This window comes from Schistocerca americana, chromosome X (genome assembly GCF_021461395.2).
Source record: "Schistocerca americana isolate TAMUIC-IGC-003095 chromosome X, iqSchAmer2.1, whole genome shotgun sequence".
NCBI lineage: Eukaryota > Metazoa > Arthropoda > Insecta > Orthoptera > Acrididae > Schistocerca > Schistocerca americana.
In genome coordinates this window covers 638,317,407-638,336,505 of record NC_060130.1, presented here as the reverse complement: position 1 = coordinate 638,336,505, position 19,099 = coordinate 638,317,407, and the positions used below count along the sequence as shown (strand labels likewise).

The 19,099-nt window shown below is 40.1% G+C and overlaps 1 protein-coding gene across 1 annotated transcript in view; it reads right to left on the bottom strand.

The window, feature by feature from the left end:
* The window catches only part of LOC124555224, a 173,253-nt gene that overhangs the window by 65,770 nt on the left and 88,384 nt on the right, over positions 1-19,099 (bottom strand). The window contains exon 8 of the mRNA XM_047129078.1: positions 14,373-14,655. Within this exon, the coding sequence (XP_046985034.1) occupies positions 14,373-14,655 (283 nt within the window). The remainder of the gene's footprint in view (positions 1-14,372; positions 14,656-19,099) is intronic.

Sequence of the window (19,099 nt, the reverse complement as noted above, 5' to 3'; positions counted from 1 at the left end):
AACATTTAAAATACTGTTAGTAGCCTACATTTTTACCTGAAACGCCTGCCTGCACTTATTTGAATTTGTGACTGAATTTTTTGGGTTAGTGTGACAGATGCGTTTGTTGGCCCCTAGACTGTAGCTTATCCAACACTTAAAGCTATAAAAATGCATTTTGGAGGGCCAATAAGCTGTGACATTTTGGTAACTTATTATTCATGTAGTTGCATGTGGAGAACGCACAAGCTATAGATTGAACAGTTGTGTTCTGAAAGAGCAATTTTAGCTTCTTCATTGATTAATTATTTGTCTGTCAAGTCGCATACATCGGTCTCGGCCGTGATGAACAAGAATTATCAAAGAATACACTTCACCCGTACTGTCGCACACATTGTGCAAAAGTTACTTTCATCCTTAAGTTTTGCATACCAGCGTATTTCATGTGGCTTGCCAAGGCATGATACACACCATGTATCATATAATGGCAAAAGGCTGTAAAGACAGCACAGCTGAAGGACAAACAAAGCACTGATAGGGAAGAGTAACAGGATAGTTCATCAAACCAGTGTGGACCATGACCTCTTTCCAAATTGTTATTCATGTTTCATTCCTAAAAGTAAGGTGCCTATCATGAGAAAAGAATCCCATTGTTCTGAAAAATGGTTTCTTTAATTTCCCGCTTTAAAAAATTTCCCCTACTTCTACTACAGTACAAAGTACAGTACCATTACATTGTGTTAGGTAACACTGACACTGCATCGGACGAAATTTTGCCTTAAAAAAATGTTTCTTCAGAGAAAACTGAACCTGACACGAATAAGGCAGAGTTAATGGAGTTTTTACAATTCTGAAAGCCAGAAATCCCACGCTACCAGGCTGAAAAACTTATGAGGGCAAAACAGTGTAGTGTAATCAGACTTCCTCCATACCACACTTATTTCCGGTCTCTGTAAAATGTCAAATCAAAACATCTTCTGCCATCTAACTTCTCAGTTTTATTTTGTTTGTGCAAAAAGCTCATTTCAACCAGATTAAACTTACATGGGCCTAGTTGGGAAGCAGAATGGCAAGAAACATTAAAAAGTTTATTCTCTGACGGTAGAAAGCTGACAGGAGAAGCAGTTGTGAACATTACCCCATTTGACCTATCTCGAGTTATGAGCTATCGTAAAAAATTAGCTAAGGAAACAATCAGTCCATAAAGAATTACTGGACGAACTGAGTGTAATTTCGCCAGTTTCAGCACCAGTTCCAGGTCCAGGTTTAAGTAAGCAATGAGTCTTCCCTTGAATTTGCTCTGCTTACACAATAATAGTGAGTATAAAATATTCATAGGTATAAGTGTCATGTTCAGTACTGTCATTTGTTTATAATTTAAGGCTTCCTTGACTATTGATTGATAACCAAGTGCTAAGAGTAGGTGTGTCATGCCCAGAACATGCTGATAATGTTCCCCTCCATTCAATCTATGCAGAACTGTCGATATTCAAGTTACTTTATTCACAACATAATGTATGTTTTCATATCATCATATTATCACTAGAGACCGGATTATATGCTTCATAAAAACCTTACAATATGCATGAAGAATGTTTAAAAAATGCAAGAAAAGTGTCAAAATATGCAAGATCAAATAATAAAAAAACATGGTAGTTACTGCATGCATTATATCCCAAAGCCGAACCTGTGCCTATCAATTATGAGGAAGAGTGCCAGCAATGTGAAAAATCTGAACATTTAGAAAGCTGATATTTTCTGAATACTTTCTGGCAGAGGTCAGGAAGGGGCCCCTTCTGGGATTATTTTATAAAAATTTGCAAAATGGGGATGCATTCTGTGTTTCAAGAATTGTTCCTTCCTTGCTATTTTTGTCGGTAACTAGCGGATGCCATGCGAGTGAGTTACAGCGAAACAATCTATATGTACAGGACCAACTTCGAGGTACATCGCAAGCAGAGGGGCATGCTCAAAAACTCCGTAATATTTTATTTAAAAAAACAACATACAATCATGAATTTTTTTGAACAGCATTAACTTTTAATTAATACTATTGGACCAAAGCATCATTTATAATTTAGTTTACATTTTTCTACAATTTTAAACAAACAACCAAGTACTGTTCCAAATGTTCGGTAGTAAGATTGTGTCTTCAATCACTCAAAACTTTTTTATAAGCAGAAAAGGACCGCTCTACATCAACTGAGGTAAGTGGGCAGTATTTGAATTTAGGTGCTATGTTGTCACTTATTGTTCCTGGTGAAATGTCACCCATCAAACCTCTCTAAGTGCTGTTGGAAATTCCTCCAACAATGAGTTCACTAGAATAATTTTACTCATTAACTGAATAGATCCATTCAATACCAAACCTTGATTTGCAAGCTTTTTAATGTTTGTAGGTATATGGGAAAAATGAGTGCTAATCACAGCAATGTCTTTTTTAATATCAGAATGATTAAAAGCTTCCTTGCACTGGCAAACTGCCAAACTTATCGAAGTCATTTACTACCCCTAATGGCCTCTAAACATTCATTGTGAAACAACACAGCTTCGACCCACGTACCCCAATGAGTTACCACTGATTTGGGAGGTAAAGGTACATTTGGTAGTTTTTCTTTGTAGATCTTGACGCAAGCAGTAGCCTTTAGAAACACTTTCTTTGTGGCCAAAATCAGTTTATTTACATCCACAAATGTGGAACGTACTTCAGCATGGTGATGTACTCCATAAGCAAAGCACGTCACATGAATTATACTGGGATAAAATACTCCGAGGGCTTTTTCTGCTTGATCATAAAGGAAGCAGCATCTGAAATAAACACAAACATCCTTTCATCTGCAGAAGATTATGGAAATATTTTTCTAATACCCTCATTCACAAATCTGGTCATCGTAGAATGATTTACTTTTTCAAGTTCTTTGGAGGCCGCTAAATAGGAAGGAGAAGGCTCTTCTTTTAAAGCACCAACAATTACATTTGTAGTGTAATGGCCAGAAGTGTCTGTAGTTTCATCAACTGAAATCTAGATAATGCTATCCTTCAGTTCATTGCAAATTCAAATGGTTCAAATGGATCTAAGCACTATGGGACTTAACATATAGGGTCATCAGTCCCCTAAAGTTCATTGTGAATTTCTTCCAGAACATTTACGTAAATTGTCAGTATGTAAATTTTACACAATGTTGAGTCACCTTGTATATTTTGATTTAAACAGTATCTGCACTTGAAGCCTTTGAGGATAGAGTTTGTAAGTTTGTGAAGTGGAATATTGCTTGCAATGAATGCTTCATTTAGATCCATGTTAAACCGACTTTTTGGTTACCTTTGGACAAACCTCAGCTACCGCAACTTGCTGTTGTCAGAAGATGTTGTCGTGGTCCTCTCTCCTGCATTCCTGTGATATGAAGACTTGTCTTGACATGTCGGTCTATTTGAAACTTTTTTTTGTATGAAACATTTTTCTCACAACCCCAACAATATAAAACAGTTGTATGTAAATGTTCCAGGATGGTCAGCTATCCATGAAACACTGTTTCATGGCGGCATGGTGCTCAACACATTACACACTACACATCGTAAACATGTTCAACTGTGTACAAGTAAATAGGAAGCTAAACTGAAACTGGACATGCGACTAAAACCTAGCATAATTTGACGACACGTATGGTACGACAGCAGAGGGGATTGACTGGGGGTGCAGGAGCATTGGCTCGGACTGCCTGTCCTTGTTCCTCTTCTGTAATGATTCCACTACGCAGTGGCCTCTCAGTTAGTGATTGCGCACAGTTCTAGGTTGTGGTCAATCTGTGGGACATCAAAACTAGATAGAGCTAGAGACTACCCATCTAAATTTGTAAAATATTGTAAACATAGAGAGAAAATATGCATTGTCTCTAGTTTCTAGTTAAAATATGCAATAACTGATGAAAAGTAACCAAATTTTCGAATGCATATGCAACATTCAAATGCATATAATCCAGTCTCTAATTATCATATACAGCAATTGTTAAGACAAATCACAGCTGTGCAAACACACTAAAGGTGAATAGGTGATCTATTCTCTCTATTCTCCCTCCCCCCCCCCCCCTCTCTCTCTCTCTCTCTCTCTCTCTCTCTCTCTCTCTCTCTCTCTCTCTCTCTCTCTCTCTCTCTCTCTCTCACCCATCCATCCATCCATCCATCCATCCATCCATCCATCCATCCCCCTACAGTGCGCCCTGCTATCGTCACAGCCTTTGCACTCTTACCACATACATTTCACTCTCATGGTCAGGTCTTTTACTTTTTATTGGCTTGTTATTGCCAAAGATCACATTCCTTATTACACTCCAGCCACTCTGATCCAATTAGATAGTGTTTTAGCTCATTACAACTACTGTCCCTGTTCTTAGAAAGCTCGTGTGAAACTGTTTATCATGACACAAGGCTGCATCTTTCATATCCATATATTTATCACAGTGGAATACAGCAGAAAGGTAGTCTTGCTTACCAGAACCACATACCTGTACGAATCAACAAAATGTACCGAGGACACAGTCCATCTCTGATTATATGGAAGTACCCTCTAGCTATTCGGATTCATATGATGAAACTTGAGTTTCTCCCTTGCATGGGCTCATTTCATGTGCCTTCCAGCCAATGGTTGTGAAATACCACTGTTTTGCAACACAAACAACTAACAGTATATTATATATACAATACGATACAATGTCCTTGTATGCACCGTAACCAGAATAACACAGGCACTGCAGTATCGTATTTATCTGCCAATACCGGGCAAGCGACTTTCAAGTACAACATCTCACCCATACAGGAATATACATAATGGATGTAAGAGTTCATGTTGTAGACACACGGTTGACACCATATGGAAGTTTGGGTCTGGCCATGAATCATGCATGCTTAGCCAAATGGTAAGGTTATGAATCACGATAAGCAGAAAATCCAGTTTCGAGTGCCAGTGTGGCATAATTTTTCATTGTCATCATTCCATTCTACAGTGGATGTTGTCCTTATTTGCAATTGTGAGTTTATCTGCTATAACTCTGACAGTCTCTCATATTGTTTTTAAAAGTATTAAAATAATTCCCTCTGGTTCACTTGGTATTCATCTGGCTCCTAAGCACCATGCCTAACAACTTTACAGCTATTCTCAATTCTGACACCACTATGCTTCCCTTTTTACTATTCTTTGCTTTCATTTAATTTCTTGTTAGTGCTATTTCACTATTTTTCAAGATCTTTCAACCATCCTTTTCCTTATTTCAATTTTAAGTACATTTTCTTTGTAGACTGGGACTTTTACAATAGACTCCTATCACTGAATTTTTCAGCATAAACTGCACTAAACTGAAGACATAAAAATTTGGACAAACTTGATGTTTTAAGTATATTGCTTTAATCTTTTAAAAATGCTATGTATTATAAAATGAGTGATGTGAGACACATGTTAATACACTGGAGTTGCATTTGGTTGTGCTGCTCCCCTAATGACAACACTGTCAGGGCAAATCCTAATCTTTCTTCCTTAGTTGATGTATAACAACACTTAATGGTGTACCAAAATTTGTCTTCTTATAAAGACACTGCACAGTCAAGTCACCCCAACTGCAAATATGGTGAGAAACAACAGTCCATTTGTTACAGTTACAAATCATCTCATTTTATAGAAAAATTGTTTTTGAAAATTTTAGATTTAATTCAAAATATGCAAATGACTAAACAAAATTAAAGAGACAGGCTGGTTGGTTGGTCAGTTGGCTTGCTGGTTTGTGGGAACAGCAAGTTTATTGGTCCCATCAGATTAGGGAAGGATTGGGAAGGAAGCTGGCCGTGCCCTTTCTAAGGAATCATCCCAGCATTTGCCTGAAGCAATTTCGGGAAATCGCATAAAACTTTGATGAGGATGGCTAGATGTGGGTTTGAACCGTCATCCTCCAGAATGCGAGTCCAGCATGCTAACCACTGTGTCACCTTGCTCAGTGAACAGGCTGGCTGTTCAGCACTTATCTTCAGAAGACAAAATTCTAACATGTTGCCTGTTGGTGCTCATCTGGAATCTGTAGCCTATGGTTGTTTAGCGGTTTTTCTGATGTTTTGCAGCAGGGGGGGGGGGGGGGGGGGGGGGGGGGGGCTAGCATTGTCAACGATTCATCCACCATTGATAGTGGCAGTCCACATATGCTGGTGGAACATCAGGTAAAAAAAAAAAACACTAAATAACCATCATTATAAGAATAATAAACTATACCTAGCTTCCAGGATATTTTCCCCTTCCTTTTTCCTTATTTCTAAGGAAGTATCAAAGGACAGGTTGAAGAAGGTCAGAAAGGAAAGGCACGCCACTCAGGCTCCAGACTGATGGATAATATCATCTGTATATCGTCACAACATGTGGTTTCCACTCAACCTGGGGTTTTTCCATCAGTAAATACTCGTAATTTTTCCTCCAGCCAGCCACTCTATCATCATCATGTAGAATGTACTGATGGGCAATACTTCAGCTGAGAGTCATTTCTGTAGTTTCCTAGAACATTTCATATTATCATGCACTCCACTTAACCCTTTCACTGCAACAGATGTGTTCTTTACACCCCTTGCTGAGGTGGCTATTGTTATGGCTGTACCGCTCACGAAATGCTGATACCTGTGCCAAAAGATGGCATTCCAGCCAATATGATATAATTATCTGGTTTTTAAAAATCTATTAAATGAAAAACCTGATTTTTGCACATTTTATAGTCCAATACCTTCACTTGATAAACACTTGAATTTCTTTTCATTATCTGTCATACTTACTGCACTGTAACAAATTAAGTAAAACATTGCACAAAGTTTTAAAGAGTTTGCAGACGTCAAAATTCACTCCATGAACTTTGTGTAGGGTTGATTTCTACTCAGACATTGCAGTGAATGAAATGTAGATGAGATATCAAAATTTCATTTAATATCAAGAGCAAAAGAATATCTCATTTCATTCTCCAGTTATTAAGTTTTATACCTGAAGGACAGTTGCGCGACATGCCCATTCACATCCTTGCACGTTGCATATCATGAGGTCATAAAAATCATCATATCTCAAATGATTCAAGCTATTGAAATGAGGTTTTTTGCAAATGATAGCACACAATGAGGCACATACGTCATATGATAAATACTTGCAACATTTTTATTCACTGAGATATGGAAGTAACTAGGCTGCAGCAGGGAGAGGTCAGCAGCTCAAAATGCATTCATATGTGCGTAATAAACTCCAAGTATCGCATGTATACATGTCCCCAACACCTGCGGAACAGTGTAGCAGGATAAAATTTTTACAGTCGAGCTGTCTTTGCTCTGAACATGGTCTGATTTCCCTATATACACACACACACACACACACACACACACACACACACACACACACACACAGCAGTGAAAGGGTTAAAATAATTTAAACACACAGGTAATATATCATGAGGTTTTAAAGCCAGTCCATATCTGTATCAATTAGTCAATTTGATTAAACAATGAGTGGTAGCCCCAGGATCAGTTGTGCAGCCTTTCTATGAACATTTAATTACGCAAGCAGAAATAATTATTTCATTACTAAAAGGTCCCATTCTTTTCTATACATTTTTATGAATACTAAATTGGAATACAGACAACAGTTTTTGTCATTATTTCACAGGTTGTACAATGTCTGTGGCTAGTGAATTCTGATACCTGAAGAACACTGCTTGAATCACTAGCAATGATGATTGTACTGCTACCATGATAATCATGCACTTCTGCTTCTCTATCTTATCAAAAGATGTACTTATATTTTATGCAAGAATTGGTACTTTGTAAGTAGGTTTAAAGTTACTGTTTGTTTACTACTGTTAGTAAATAGGCTACATACTGCCTCATCAAGAAACGTGACTGGATGCACAACTAAGGGCACCCTCATTTGTTACATACAAGGACTGTAAATAAAGTAGTGGCAATATTGATAGAACACAATATTTAACTCAAGTGCAATTGCATTACATTCCTTCTATGTAGTCACCCACCTTTTGGCAAGCATCAGAAAACCACTGTGGACCATTGGCAAGGTTTTCTCTGTTTATGACAGCAACAGAATTCCCCATTGTGTGGATTACAGATACCACATGAGGAAATCGGCAGACTTGGAGGTGTTCCTTCAACTTTGGGAACAGGTAGAAGTCACAAGTACTCACGTTTGGTGCATACGGAGGGTGTTCCAAGACCTCCCAGTGCCATCATTGTAATAAGAACTTGATATTATTTGCAACACAACAACATTGATGGGGAAAAACAAATTCGCAACACCAAGAACAAGTTGTGTAACAAACTAAAGTTAGTACATATGCTTCTACATCTGAAATATAATGTTTATTCATATTTCATACCAGTCACACCAGGTATTAACGTACCAGCATTTCACATTTGCAATGGCTTATTTGTGCTTACATTAACCTGTGACCTTGGAATGTTAATCACATGACTATGTTACTCAGACAAATGTATTCCTCTACATTAATTATTTTTTGGTGTAGCAATTTTTTCCCATCAATGTAGTTCGCATATACATGAAATGTATTCACATTTGTAAATATGGGCAACCATCAGCCGTCTAATGGAATTACAACAACAAAAATTTGTGGCAGACCAGGACTTTATGCCTAGATTTCTACATTTACATACACACTCCGCAAGTACCCTTTACCACAGCTAGTCATTTCTCTTTCTGTTGCACTTGCAGACAGAACGAGGGAAAAATGACTGTCTATATGGCCCCGTAAGGGCCCTAATTTCTAGTATCTTATCTCTGTGGTCCCTATGTGAAATGTATGTTGGCAATAGAATCGTTCTGCAGTAAGCTTCAAATGCTGGTTTTCTGGACTTCCTCAGTAGTGTTCGAAATGAATGTCGTCTTCTCTGCAGAGATTCCCATTTGAAGTTGCAAGGCATATACATAACACTTGCATGCTGATCAAACCTGCCGATAACAAATCTAACAGTTCGTCTCTGAATTGCTTGGATGTCTTCTTTCAATCGAATCTGGCGCAGATTCCAAACACTCTAGTAGTACTCAAGAATAGGTAGCACTTGCACACTCTCCTAGCCCTCTTGACTGACTTATTAACTTTCGTTACCATAGTTGCTATGACGACGTCATGATCACTAGTCCCCATATGTATACTGACACCATCGATAAGGTCCAGTCTGCTTTTAGCTACAAGGGCCAAGATACTTCCATTGCGTGTGGGCTGTCGAACTAGTTTCTCAAGACAGTTTTCGGAAATGTGTTCAAAAGTACTTCACAAGATTGTCTCTCTGTACCCCCTGCAATGAATCCATACATGTCCCAGCCTATACTCGGTAGGTTAAAGTCACCACCAACTAATATTTTATGATCTGGGTATTTATGCGCAACTGACCACAGACTTTAATGACTCTAGAACTGATAGCTGAGCCAGGTGGTCAGTAAAAATACCCAACAATTAACTTGGTTTCACCTACATCTGTTATCCTGTTGTGCATAACTTCACTATCGCATTAAATTTCAATCTCAGTAGAGAGAAGATTTTTGTCGACTGCAATGAACACTCACCCTCCTACAGCGTCTAATCCGCCTTTCCGATAAACATTTCAAGACTTGCTAAATATCTTGGAACTTTTTATTTTGGGTCTTAGCCAGATCTCCGTCCCAAGATAATTTGAGGTTAAGAACTTTCCTGGAGGGAGGGAATTGAGGAACTTTGTTATGAATACTTCGGCAATTTACTGACAAAATTTTTACAGTCGAGCTGTCTTTGCTATGAACACGGTCTGATTTCCCTATATGCGTATCAACTAGTGAATGTTCATAAGAGTGCCTGAGACTACTGCCTAGCTGAAAAAATCCCCATTCGCATCCCACTAGTACTCTGGTACCTGAGTAGCAGCTTCCTTCATGTATTGCACCCCTGACCTATCAAGCCGAGTCTTACAAATCCCTACCTCATATCACAGGTCCAGAAATCTGTAGCCAAGACAGTCACATATAGCACGAAGCCTCTGGTAGAGACCCTCCACTCAGCTCCAAACCAAAGGACCCTGATCAACTCTGGGAAGCATGCTGCAAATTGTGAGCTCTGCTTCTACCCCACGTGCCCTTGGGCAAACCAAGCAACACTTGAGGTGTCCTGTGTGACATTTCAGAATCTCCGCCACTGCTACACCTCAAGGCAGTAGCCTGAAGGCGACTGATAGCAGCCAAAACCACATGCAACTGTTCGCAAACTGCAGCCGACTACTCCTGCGCCTGAAAATAGCAGGCACACATCTTAACCAATCTAGCAAGACACACTGAAGAAAAAACAATAAAAGTTGGTAGAAACCTAGGTAAGCAACTTGTTACCCTCCTGACATGTAACCAAGGGACGCCAATACCTCACCTGCTTATCGTGAGTTCCCCATTTTAACTAATGGAATTCATCACAAATAATCCCTCACAATATGAGAAGAAAATGACATACATATTTAAAACAGTAGAAGAAAAAAAGAAAAACCAAGAACTTAAGTGTAACTACATGAGTAGGACTGAAAAATAATTTTTCACTAATGTTCTAATAATCTTTTACAGATATCCTGTAAATTGACTATTTCCACTTAATTTTGATACATCTTTGAACTGATATATGGAGAACAAGAAACTAACTAAACTGTGACACCAAAACAGATTATTTTGTGGCTGTTGAGTGTGTTCATAGTACCATAAGAAGTCCAATTCACATTTGTCTCAACACTGATAGGCAAAACATTGTGACCACCTGCTTAATAACTTGTTGGTCTGTCTTTGGAATGAAACACATCACTGATTCAGCTTATCAGAGATTCAGCAGTTTGCTGGTACATTTATGGAGGTACATGCCATTAGACGTCTATGCATGTCATGTAATTTGCGTAAATAAATGTCCTCTGATTTGCTTCCACAGTCATGGCACAATACAGCGACCCAGATTGGTTCCATAGGATTTACATCAGGTCAATTTGGTTGCCTAGACACCAACTATAATGGTCCTCAAACCAATGTATCACAGTTCTGGCTCTGAGACACGGACAGTTACACTGCTGAAAGATGATATCGTTGTCGGGGAAGACATCAAGCATGAAAGGATGTAAATGGTTCACAGCTGTCAGTGTGTCTTCAAATACTACCAATGCTCCCATGCATGTGTAGCAGAATGTTTCTCATAGCATAATACTGCTCCCAAAAGCCTGTGTCCCAGGCATGCTGCATGTTGCATGTTTTGAGCTGCTGTTCACCTCGATGGCAGTGTTTGTGGAATTGACCATTGACCTAGTGTAGCAAAAATGTGATTCATCCCAAGAGCTGACACGTTTCCGCTGATTGACAGTTGAATTGCAAACTGACTATGCCGTTGCATCAACATTTAGGGGTGATCTGCTGCGGGGCTCCGTGTTCAACAATGTGCGATGAACGGTGTGCTCCGAAACACTTGTGCGTGCACCAACATTGTGCTCTTTCGGCTGAGATGCCACAGATCGCCATGAATATTACTTTACAGAGCAGACAAGCCTCCAAACCACACATTCTGTAAAGGGTCATGGACATTCAACCATTCAGCCCCTAGTGGTAGTTTCACTGTCCTACCCCTTTCCACAGATGCTCATAACAGTAGCATGTGGACATTCGACCAGCTTCGCCCTTTTCCAAAGTCACTTATCTCAATGGATTTTCCCATTTGCAACCCATATATTCACTAGGATGATCCCCGGTCCGAGCCTGCTCTGCTTACAGGCTTCCATTACCACACCATACAGCCACAATGCCACCAGGCGGCATCCAGTGTGTGGTGGGCAGTGGTCATAATGTTTTGGCTCATCAGTGTTGGTAGAGCATCAGAGAGCAAGTACATACGAACACAAACAGGAATGTAATTATTTCTTTACTGAAGTAATAAGGCTTATTGAACCATGTACATAACACAAACTTATCAGTTATGGAGTGCAAGATCCCATAATCAAGACACCTAATTTAGCACATACTAGAAACATTCACTTCCTATCACATCTAAAGCTGTGAATATTTTACTGAGACCATGTATCCAGAAAGACTAATAGTGCAGATCTTGCTCAACCCACATGCTTGGACTCCACAGGGTCTCCAGACGAAATACGTATTTCAACTGCTACAGCATCTAAGAGGTATCATATCGATTAACTTAAATTATGCATTTACTTTCATTCTTTGGAAAATATGTTCAGTCTATGGCCATTTATTTTAATTTTATCATTTATGCAACTTTCAAGCACACTGAAGTTCCCTCAAAAAAGAACTTCAGTTCATTCACATGCCTAAAAATTGTGTAGGCGCTGAAATTACAACACAGAATGAAATACACAGTCGCAATTGGAACATAGTTTTTTTCAATAGATTTATAAATGCTATGGACTGATTCCTCAAATATTTAATTTTATTCTGGTGCTAATATTAATTTTAAATTCAAATGGGAGAGGAACGGTGCAGTATTCAACAAAGACAATGGAATATCCAAAAATATTTGTGAAAGTGAATTTTTTAGCAGCAAGTTGAAATTTGTATAAAATATTATGTATTATTTATTATCTTTATAAATACGAACATTATTTGTGTACTTTGCAAAACAAAATTACACTACATATTTTGAAACTTCAGATTTTTCTAGATTTCATGATCCACTAAACAGCTGTAACTTGGATACTGCAGTAGGTTAGTGGACATTTACACAGCTAACACATTCATGACCATAAAAACAGCATGCTTATCATTACAGTTAATATCAAATACACACATCAAAAAAAGTTTTGGCATCACCTCAGTTCCGAGAGTTCCGGAACCTGTACAGAAAATTGGTGCAGAGAGTAACAGAAACATCATTTCCACCCTTTTTTTATTGCTCATGAAAACGACACATTGCATGTTGTATCACCATGCAGCGAGACCTTCAGAGGTGCTGGTCCAGATTGCTGCACACACTGGTACCTCTCATACCCAGTAGCACATCCTCTTGGGTTTATGTGTGCCTGTATTTATTGTGGCATATTAACCACAAGTTCATAAAGGCGCTGTTGGTCCAGACTGTCTCACTCCTCAACAGCAATTTGGCGTAGATATCTCAGAGTGGTTGGTGGGTCACATCATCCATAAACAGCCCTTTTCAATCATTCCCAGGCAAGTTCGATAGAGTTCATGTCTGGAGAACATGCCGGTCATTCTAGGTGAACAATGTCGTTATCCTGAAGGAAGTCATTCTCCAGATGTGCACTATGGGGGTGCGAATTGTCGTCCATGAAGACGAATACCTTGCCAAGATGCTGCCGATATGGTTACACTATCGGTCGCAGGATGGCATTCACGTATCTTACAGCTGTCACAGCAGCTTCCATGACCACCAGTGGCATACGCCAGCCCCACATAATGCCACCCCAAAACAGCAGGGAACTTCCACCTTGCTGCCTTCGCTCGACAGTGTGTCTAAGGCATTTAGCCTGACCAGGTTGCCTCCAAACACATCTTCGTTGATTGTCTGGTGGAAGGCATATGAGACACTCATCAGTCAAGAGAACATGATGCCAATCTTGAGCGGTCCATTCAGCATATTGTCGAGCCCATCTGTACTGCGCTGCATGGTGTCGTGGTTGCGAAGATGGACCTCGTCTTCGACATCAGCAATGAAGTTGTGCATCATGCAGCCTATTGCACACAGTTTGAGTCTTAACAAGGCGTCCCGTGGCTGCACGAAAAGCATTATTCAATGTGGTGGCATAGCTGTCGGGGTTCCTCCGAGCCCCAATCCATAGGTAGTGGTTAACCGCTGCAGTGGTAGCCCTTGGGTGGCCTGAGCGAGGCATGTCATCGACAGTTCCTGTCTCTCTCTGTACCTCCTCCATGACAGAACAACATCACTTTGGTTCACTCTGAGACGCCTGGACACTTCCCTTGCTGAGAGCCCTTCCTGGCACAAAGTAACAATGCGGACGCTATTGAACCACGGTATTGACCATCTAGGCATAGTTGAACTACAGACAACACAAGTCGTGTACCTCTTTCCTGATGGAATCATGAATTGATCAGCTGACAGACTCCCTCTGTATAATAGGTGCTGCTCATGCATGGCTGTTTACATCTTTGGGTGGGTTTAGTGACATCTCTGACCAGTCAAAGGGACCGTGTCTGTGATACAATATCCACAGACAAGGTCTATCTTCGGGAGTTCTGGGAACAGGGGGATGCAAAACTATGTTCGATGTGTGTAGATGTGCTTGTTCTACTACTACTACTACTACTACTACTACTACAAAATTGCACCAATAAAGTATGATGCAACACTATAAATTACAGATAACTACTGCCACCTTACCTCCCTTTTTAGTATTTCTTGTCATGCTGACAACGGGTACAATAGCTTTTAAAGGTCCTTTCTTCTGTTCTTGCTGTGATGGAGCCCTTACAGGCCTCAGTTTCTGGGTTACAGTAACAGCAGAGTTTCCTAACACAGGAACTACTGGCAAGAGAGGTGAAATTTTTGCTTCACTACACAGAGCAGATGTTCTGAGTAAATCTTTTCGTAGGACAGGTGTTGAATGTGTAATAGGATTCAGTCCAGCTGATGAATCAAGGGAGGCATTACTGTCGCTGAACACCTGGAGAAAATATCGGCAAGAAAACAAACATATCACTTTCAGAATTCCATGAAAACTGCATACAAGCAGTAAATGATTTCTTATTTTACTGAATTAAATACCCAAATTACATCTTTAACAAAATGAAAAGACTGCAACAATTGTTGAACCAAAAACATTTTATTTCTTTCAACCGGTTTCAGAATGATAGAAAACTATCTTCCATTCCAGAGTACCCCTATAACAAAGTAAACACATGTCAATGTGTTCCACTTTCTCTATGATTTCTGGGTGTTTCATGTTTCTGTTAAGAGGTTTTCTACTGGATTTTTTTCTTCATTTTGGTGACTTCATAGGTTCCCTGTTTTATAGGGTGGGACACGAAGCTTTCATTCAACAGATGACATACGGCGGAACAAAACCTTAGTTCATCTACACTTTAAGTGAGTAATGTCCACTTATTTTCTTGTTACATTTTAATTTTGGAATTAGAACTTATTGTAACATATTGTTTCCATAGTTCCACTGTATCCAGAAGATGGAATTTTTATCATTTTAAAACCTGCTGTAAACAATAAAATAATATCAGTTCAACAACTGTTGCATTCTATTCATTTTGTGAAAAGGACATGAACAGTTGCGGTTGTCCTACAAAAAGAACTCTCCGCATTTTTAAGGAAAATTAACCACAACCTCAAAAACCTAAGAAACTGAAATTCAGTTATTCATGTAATTTTTTTTTATGTTAGTAGCCCACAAATAAACATTTTTGTAAATATAACGTTGTGATGAAAACAATGAACAAAAACACCATATACTCACAATTTTCTCAGATTTGTAAGTAAGATGCTGCAATTACACAAGTCAATATGAGCGAAATGTTATTTGAGATAGATAACAGGGAAGACAATCTTTTCTGTTCAAGGTTAATGTAAAGTGAAGGATCATAAAAGCTGAAAGAAGGCAACAAATTAATGAATTTAATGGTCAGCAGTTGGCAAATATTTTTGTTTGTCACTATAAATGTTCCCCAACGCGTTTTCTAGTTGTTCTTTGTTGAAAAATGGGTAAGTTGTGACAAGGTCCTTCAGTTTGACAGTTGGGAAAATTTATTTACAATTTCCAAACTGCTTCTCATCAAGCAACTCTATAAACTGAATATTCTAGAGACCTCCAAAACATATTTCCATTTGCACTATCATGTCATCTACGACCTCATAATATATTAAGAGACTGGAAGGCACACTCAACAACACTTATTTAACAGTGAAATTTCTCGTTACAGCTTTCAATACACGAGGTCACAGTTCTTTCTGATCTCATATCCTTTAACAAACTGATAGTCTTCTTGATTTCAGTGTTACATGTATTAGTATCACATGCAATTTTGTGTTGAAAAGCGTAGAGAAAGAAAAATATTTCTTTTTGAAGGCAAAGTAGGAAAAGGACTTGAGTTTTATTAAGAATGCTAAGCAAGTCAGAAGCACCGCTGAATGACCCTGCATCCCAGTCTTTGCCACCTGTGGTTACTACACCAAATTTAATTCAAAATGAGTAATAACTTACAGGTCACGCAATTAATAGATCTAAACTGTATTAACACAAATGTACATTGTTTTCAATACATTGTTTTATTCTAACTCTCATTGTATGTTTTCTTTGAATTTTTGGGTAAGCTAAACCTCAAACACCTCTGAAGAGCTTCACCACTGGTTATTTGTTTCTCTACATTGAGAAATCATGAATGGGAAGTTCTAGTAGAGAATAATAAACAATTTAGGAATAAAGGAGACAACTTGCCGAACTGCAGAAGTGCTGCGTCGTACATAGCTTTGCTTTGCTAGCTTTCAGAATGAAACTCCTTTCTCATGCTTGTAGGAGGAACAAGTTGAAATACACACACACACACACACACACACACACACACACACACGTACGCACAGTCAACTGCCAACTCTTTTCTCACCTACGGTCTAGATCGTGAAGGCTTTGTGGTTGCCTACCCCTGGTCTACGGTGAGTGTACTGGGGTGAGGTGGGGGTGCAGGGTGGAGTGGGGTGATGGATGCAGAGAGGCGAAAGGCAAGGAGGAAATGGGGCGAAAGCCCCTAGCGGCACGTGAGAGAGAGAGAGAGAGAGAGAGAGAGAGAGAGAGAGAGAGGAGCCATCTGTGGGCTAGCTAGGAGTGCAGGTGGCAGACGGCTGGGCACGTGATTTCAAAGAATAGGGCATGAGATGACAGCACAACTAGCTGATAAGTGTTGGGCATGAGTACTTGAACAGGGGGTGGGGGACAGAAAATTACCTTAGATTTAGGTCAGGAAGATTGCGGAAGTGAAGACTGTGCTGTAAGGATAGCTCCCATCAACACAGCTCAGAAAAGCTGGTGGTTGGAAGGATCCAGATGCCACATGTTGTGAAGCAGACATTGAAATCTTGCATGTTGTACTCTGCTGCATGTTGTGCCATTGGGTGGTCAACCTTGTTTTTGGCAACAGTTTGGTGGTGGCCATTCATTCTGTTTCATAGCTGGTTGGTTTCATACCAATGTGAAACACTGTGCGCTGGTTGCCGCATAGTTGGCTGCATTCACAGGTGGCCCGACCTCTGATGGGGTAGGATAAGCCTGTGATGGGACTGGAGTACAAAGTGCTGGGTGGATAGGGTACATCTTGCATCTGTGCTTTCCCCAAGGGTATGATCCATGTGGCAGGGGATTGTGGCAGGGGATTGGGGGTGGGAATGGAATTAGGATGGACTAGGATGTTGTGGAGGTTGGGTGGGCAGCGGAACATCACTTTGGGAGGGGATGGTAGTATGTTGGGTAGGATGTCCTTCATTTCAGGGCATGATGATAGATAACTAAAGCACTAACGAAGGACAAGGTTAAGTCATTCTACTCCCTGGTGGTATTGGGTGACAAGGGTGGCACTTCTTTGTGGTTGGTTCTTGTGATGGATGTGAGGATCAGGTGTTTGTGAGGACATGGCATGGAAGATATGTTTGTGTATTAGGTCTGGGGGCGGGGGTGTATTGCCTGCCTGCGTAGGCCTTTTTGAGGCTTTCAGCATACTGGGTGAGGAGTTCTCATCAATGCAGATGCGTCTGCCACAGGTAGGCAGGCTGTATGGCAGGAATATTTTCGTGCGGAAGGTACTGTTGATGACTGGTGGGTTTGATGTGGACTGAGGTGTGGATGGAACCATCTGAGAGGAGAAGATCAACATCTAGGAAGGTGGCACAATGGGTGGAGGCGGCCCAGGTGAAGTGGATGACAGAGAAGGTGTTGAGATTGTGGATGAATAAGGATAAAAGTGTCCTGGTCTTGGGTCCAGAGTATAAAGATGACATCAATAAACCTGAACCAGATCAGGGGTTTGGGGTTCTGGGAAGGTAGGAATGTTTCCTCTACAGGTGGACCACGAAGAGACTGGCATAGCAGGGTGCCATGTTGGTGCCCATGGGTGTGCCACAAATCTGTTTGTATATCTTCCCTTAAAAGGTGAAGTAGTTACGGGTTAGGATGTAGTTGGTTAGATGTACGATGAATGAATTGGTTGGTTTGGAATCTGCAGGGCATTGGGGAAGGTAGTGTTCAATTGTCACAAGGTCATGGGCATGAGGGATATTGCTGTATAAGGAGGTTGCATCTACAGTGTCAGTCAGTCAGTGAGAGAGCACGTCTTGTTCCTGCTGCTAATATGCCGAGTACACCATTTGTGTAGGGGGGGAGGGAGGGAGGGAGGGAGGGAGGGAGGGAGGGAGGGGAGGGAGGGAGGAGAGACAGAGGGAGAGACAGAGGGAGAGGGAGGGAGAGCGAGAGAGAGAGAGAGAGAGAGAGAGAGAGAGAGAGAGAGAACTAAGGTTATACTAGAGCTGTTGGAAGAATGCTTTTCAAAACTGAGACAAAAGTGACTGGAACCTGCGTGACATTTACCTTATCTGGAAGCATATGTTGCGCACTGAAAAAAAGGTACAGGAACGCTCCATCAAAAGAAGGACCCGACTCCAATCTAATGAGATATCAGGCCGCACTAATAAATACAACGAACATATAAAGTGTAATCCCAATGCAGCCACACCAACTACTGGAAAAGGAAGAGGACAGGACAGACAGCACTGTATGACTTTAACAGAATAAAACCTACATCAAAAGAGCTGATGTAAAATTATTAAGCAGCAAAAGGGTTACTGAGGAGCTGTGCAAGCAATTTGTTAAAGTGCAGGGTAAAATAGCATCTCACTTTGGCAATGGTTGCCACATTGCCACAGTCACAAATACCACCCATAAATGGACAAAATGTGTTTAAAAATAACCCAGCTAAATTATGTGGGAAGTCAGGACAATAGGCACGAAACTAGCAAAATAGCTGAGGAAACGAAATTCAATATTCTATGCTTACAGCAACCCATATACAATAAGTGGAAAAAAACCCTAGAATGCCAGTCACAGATAAAGTCATCAT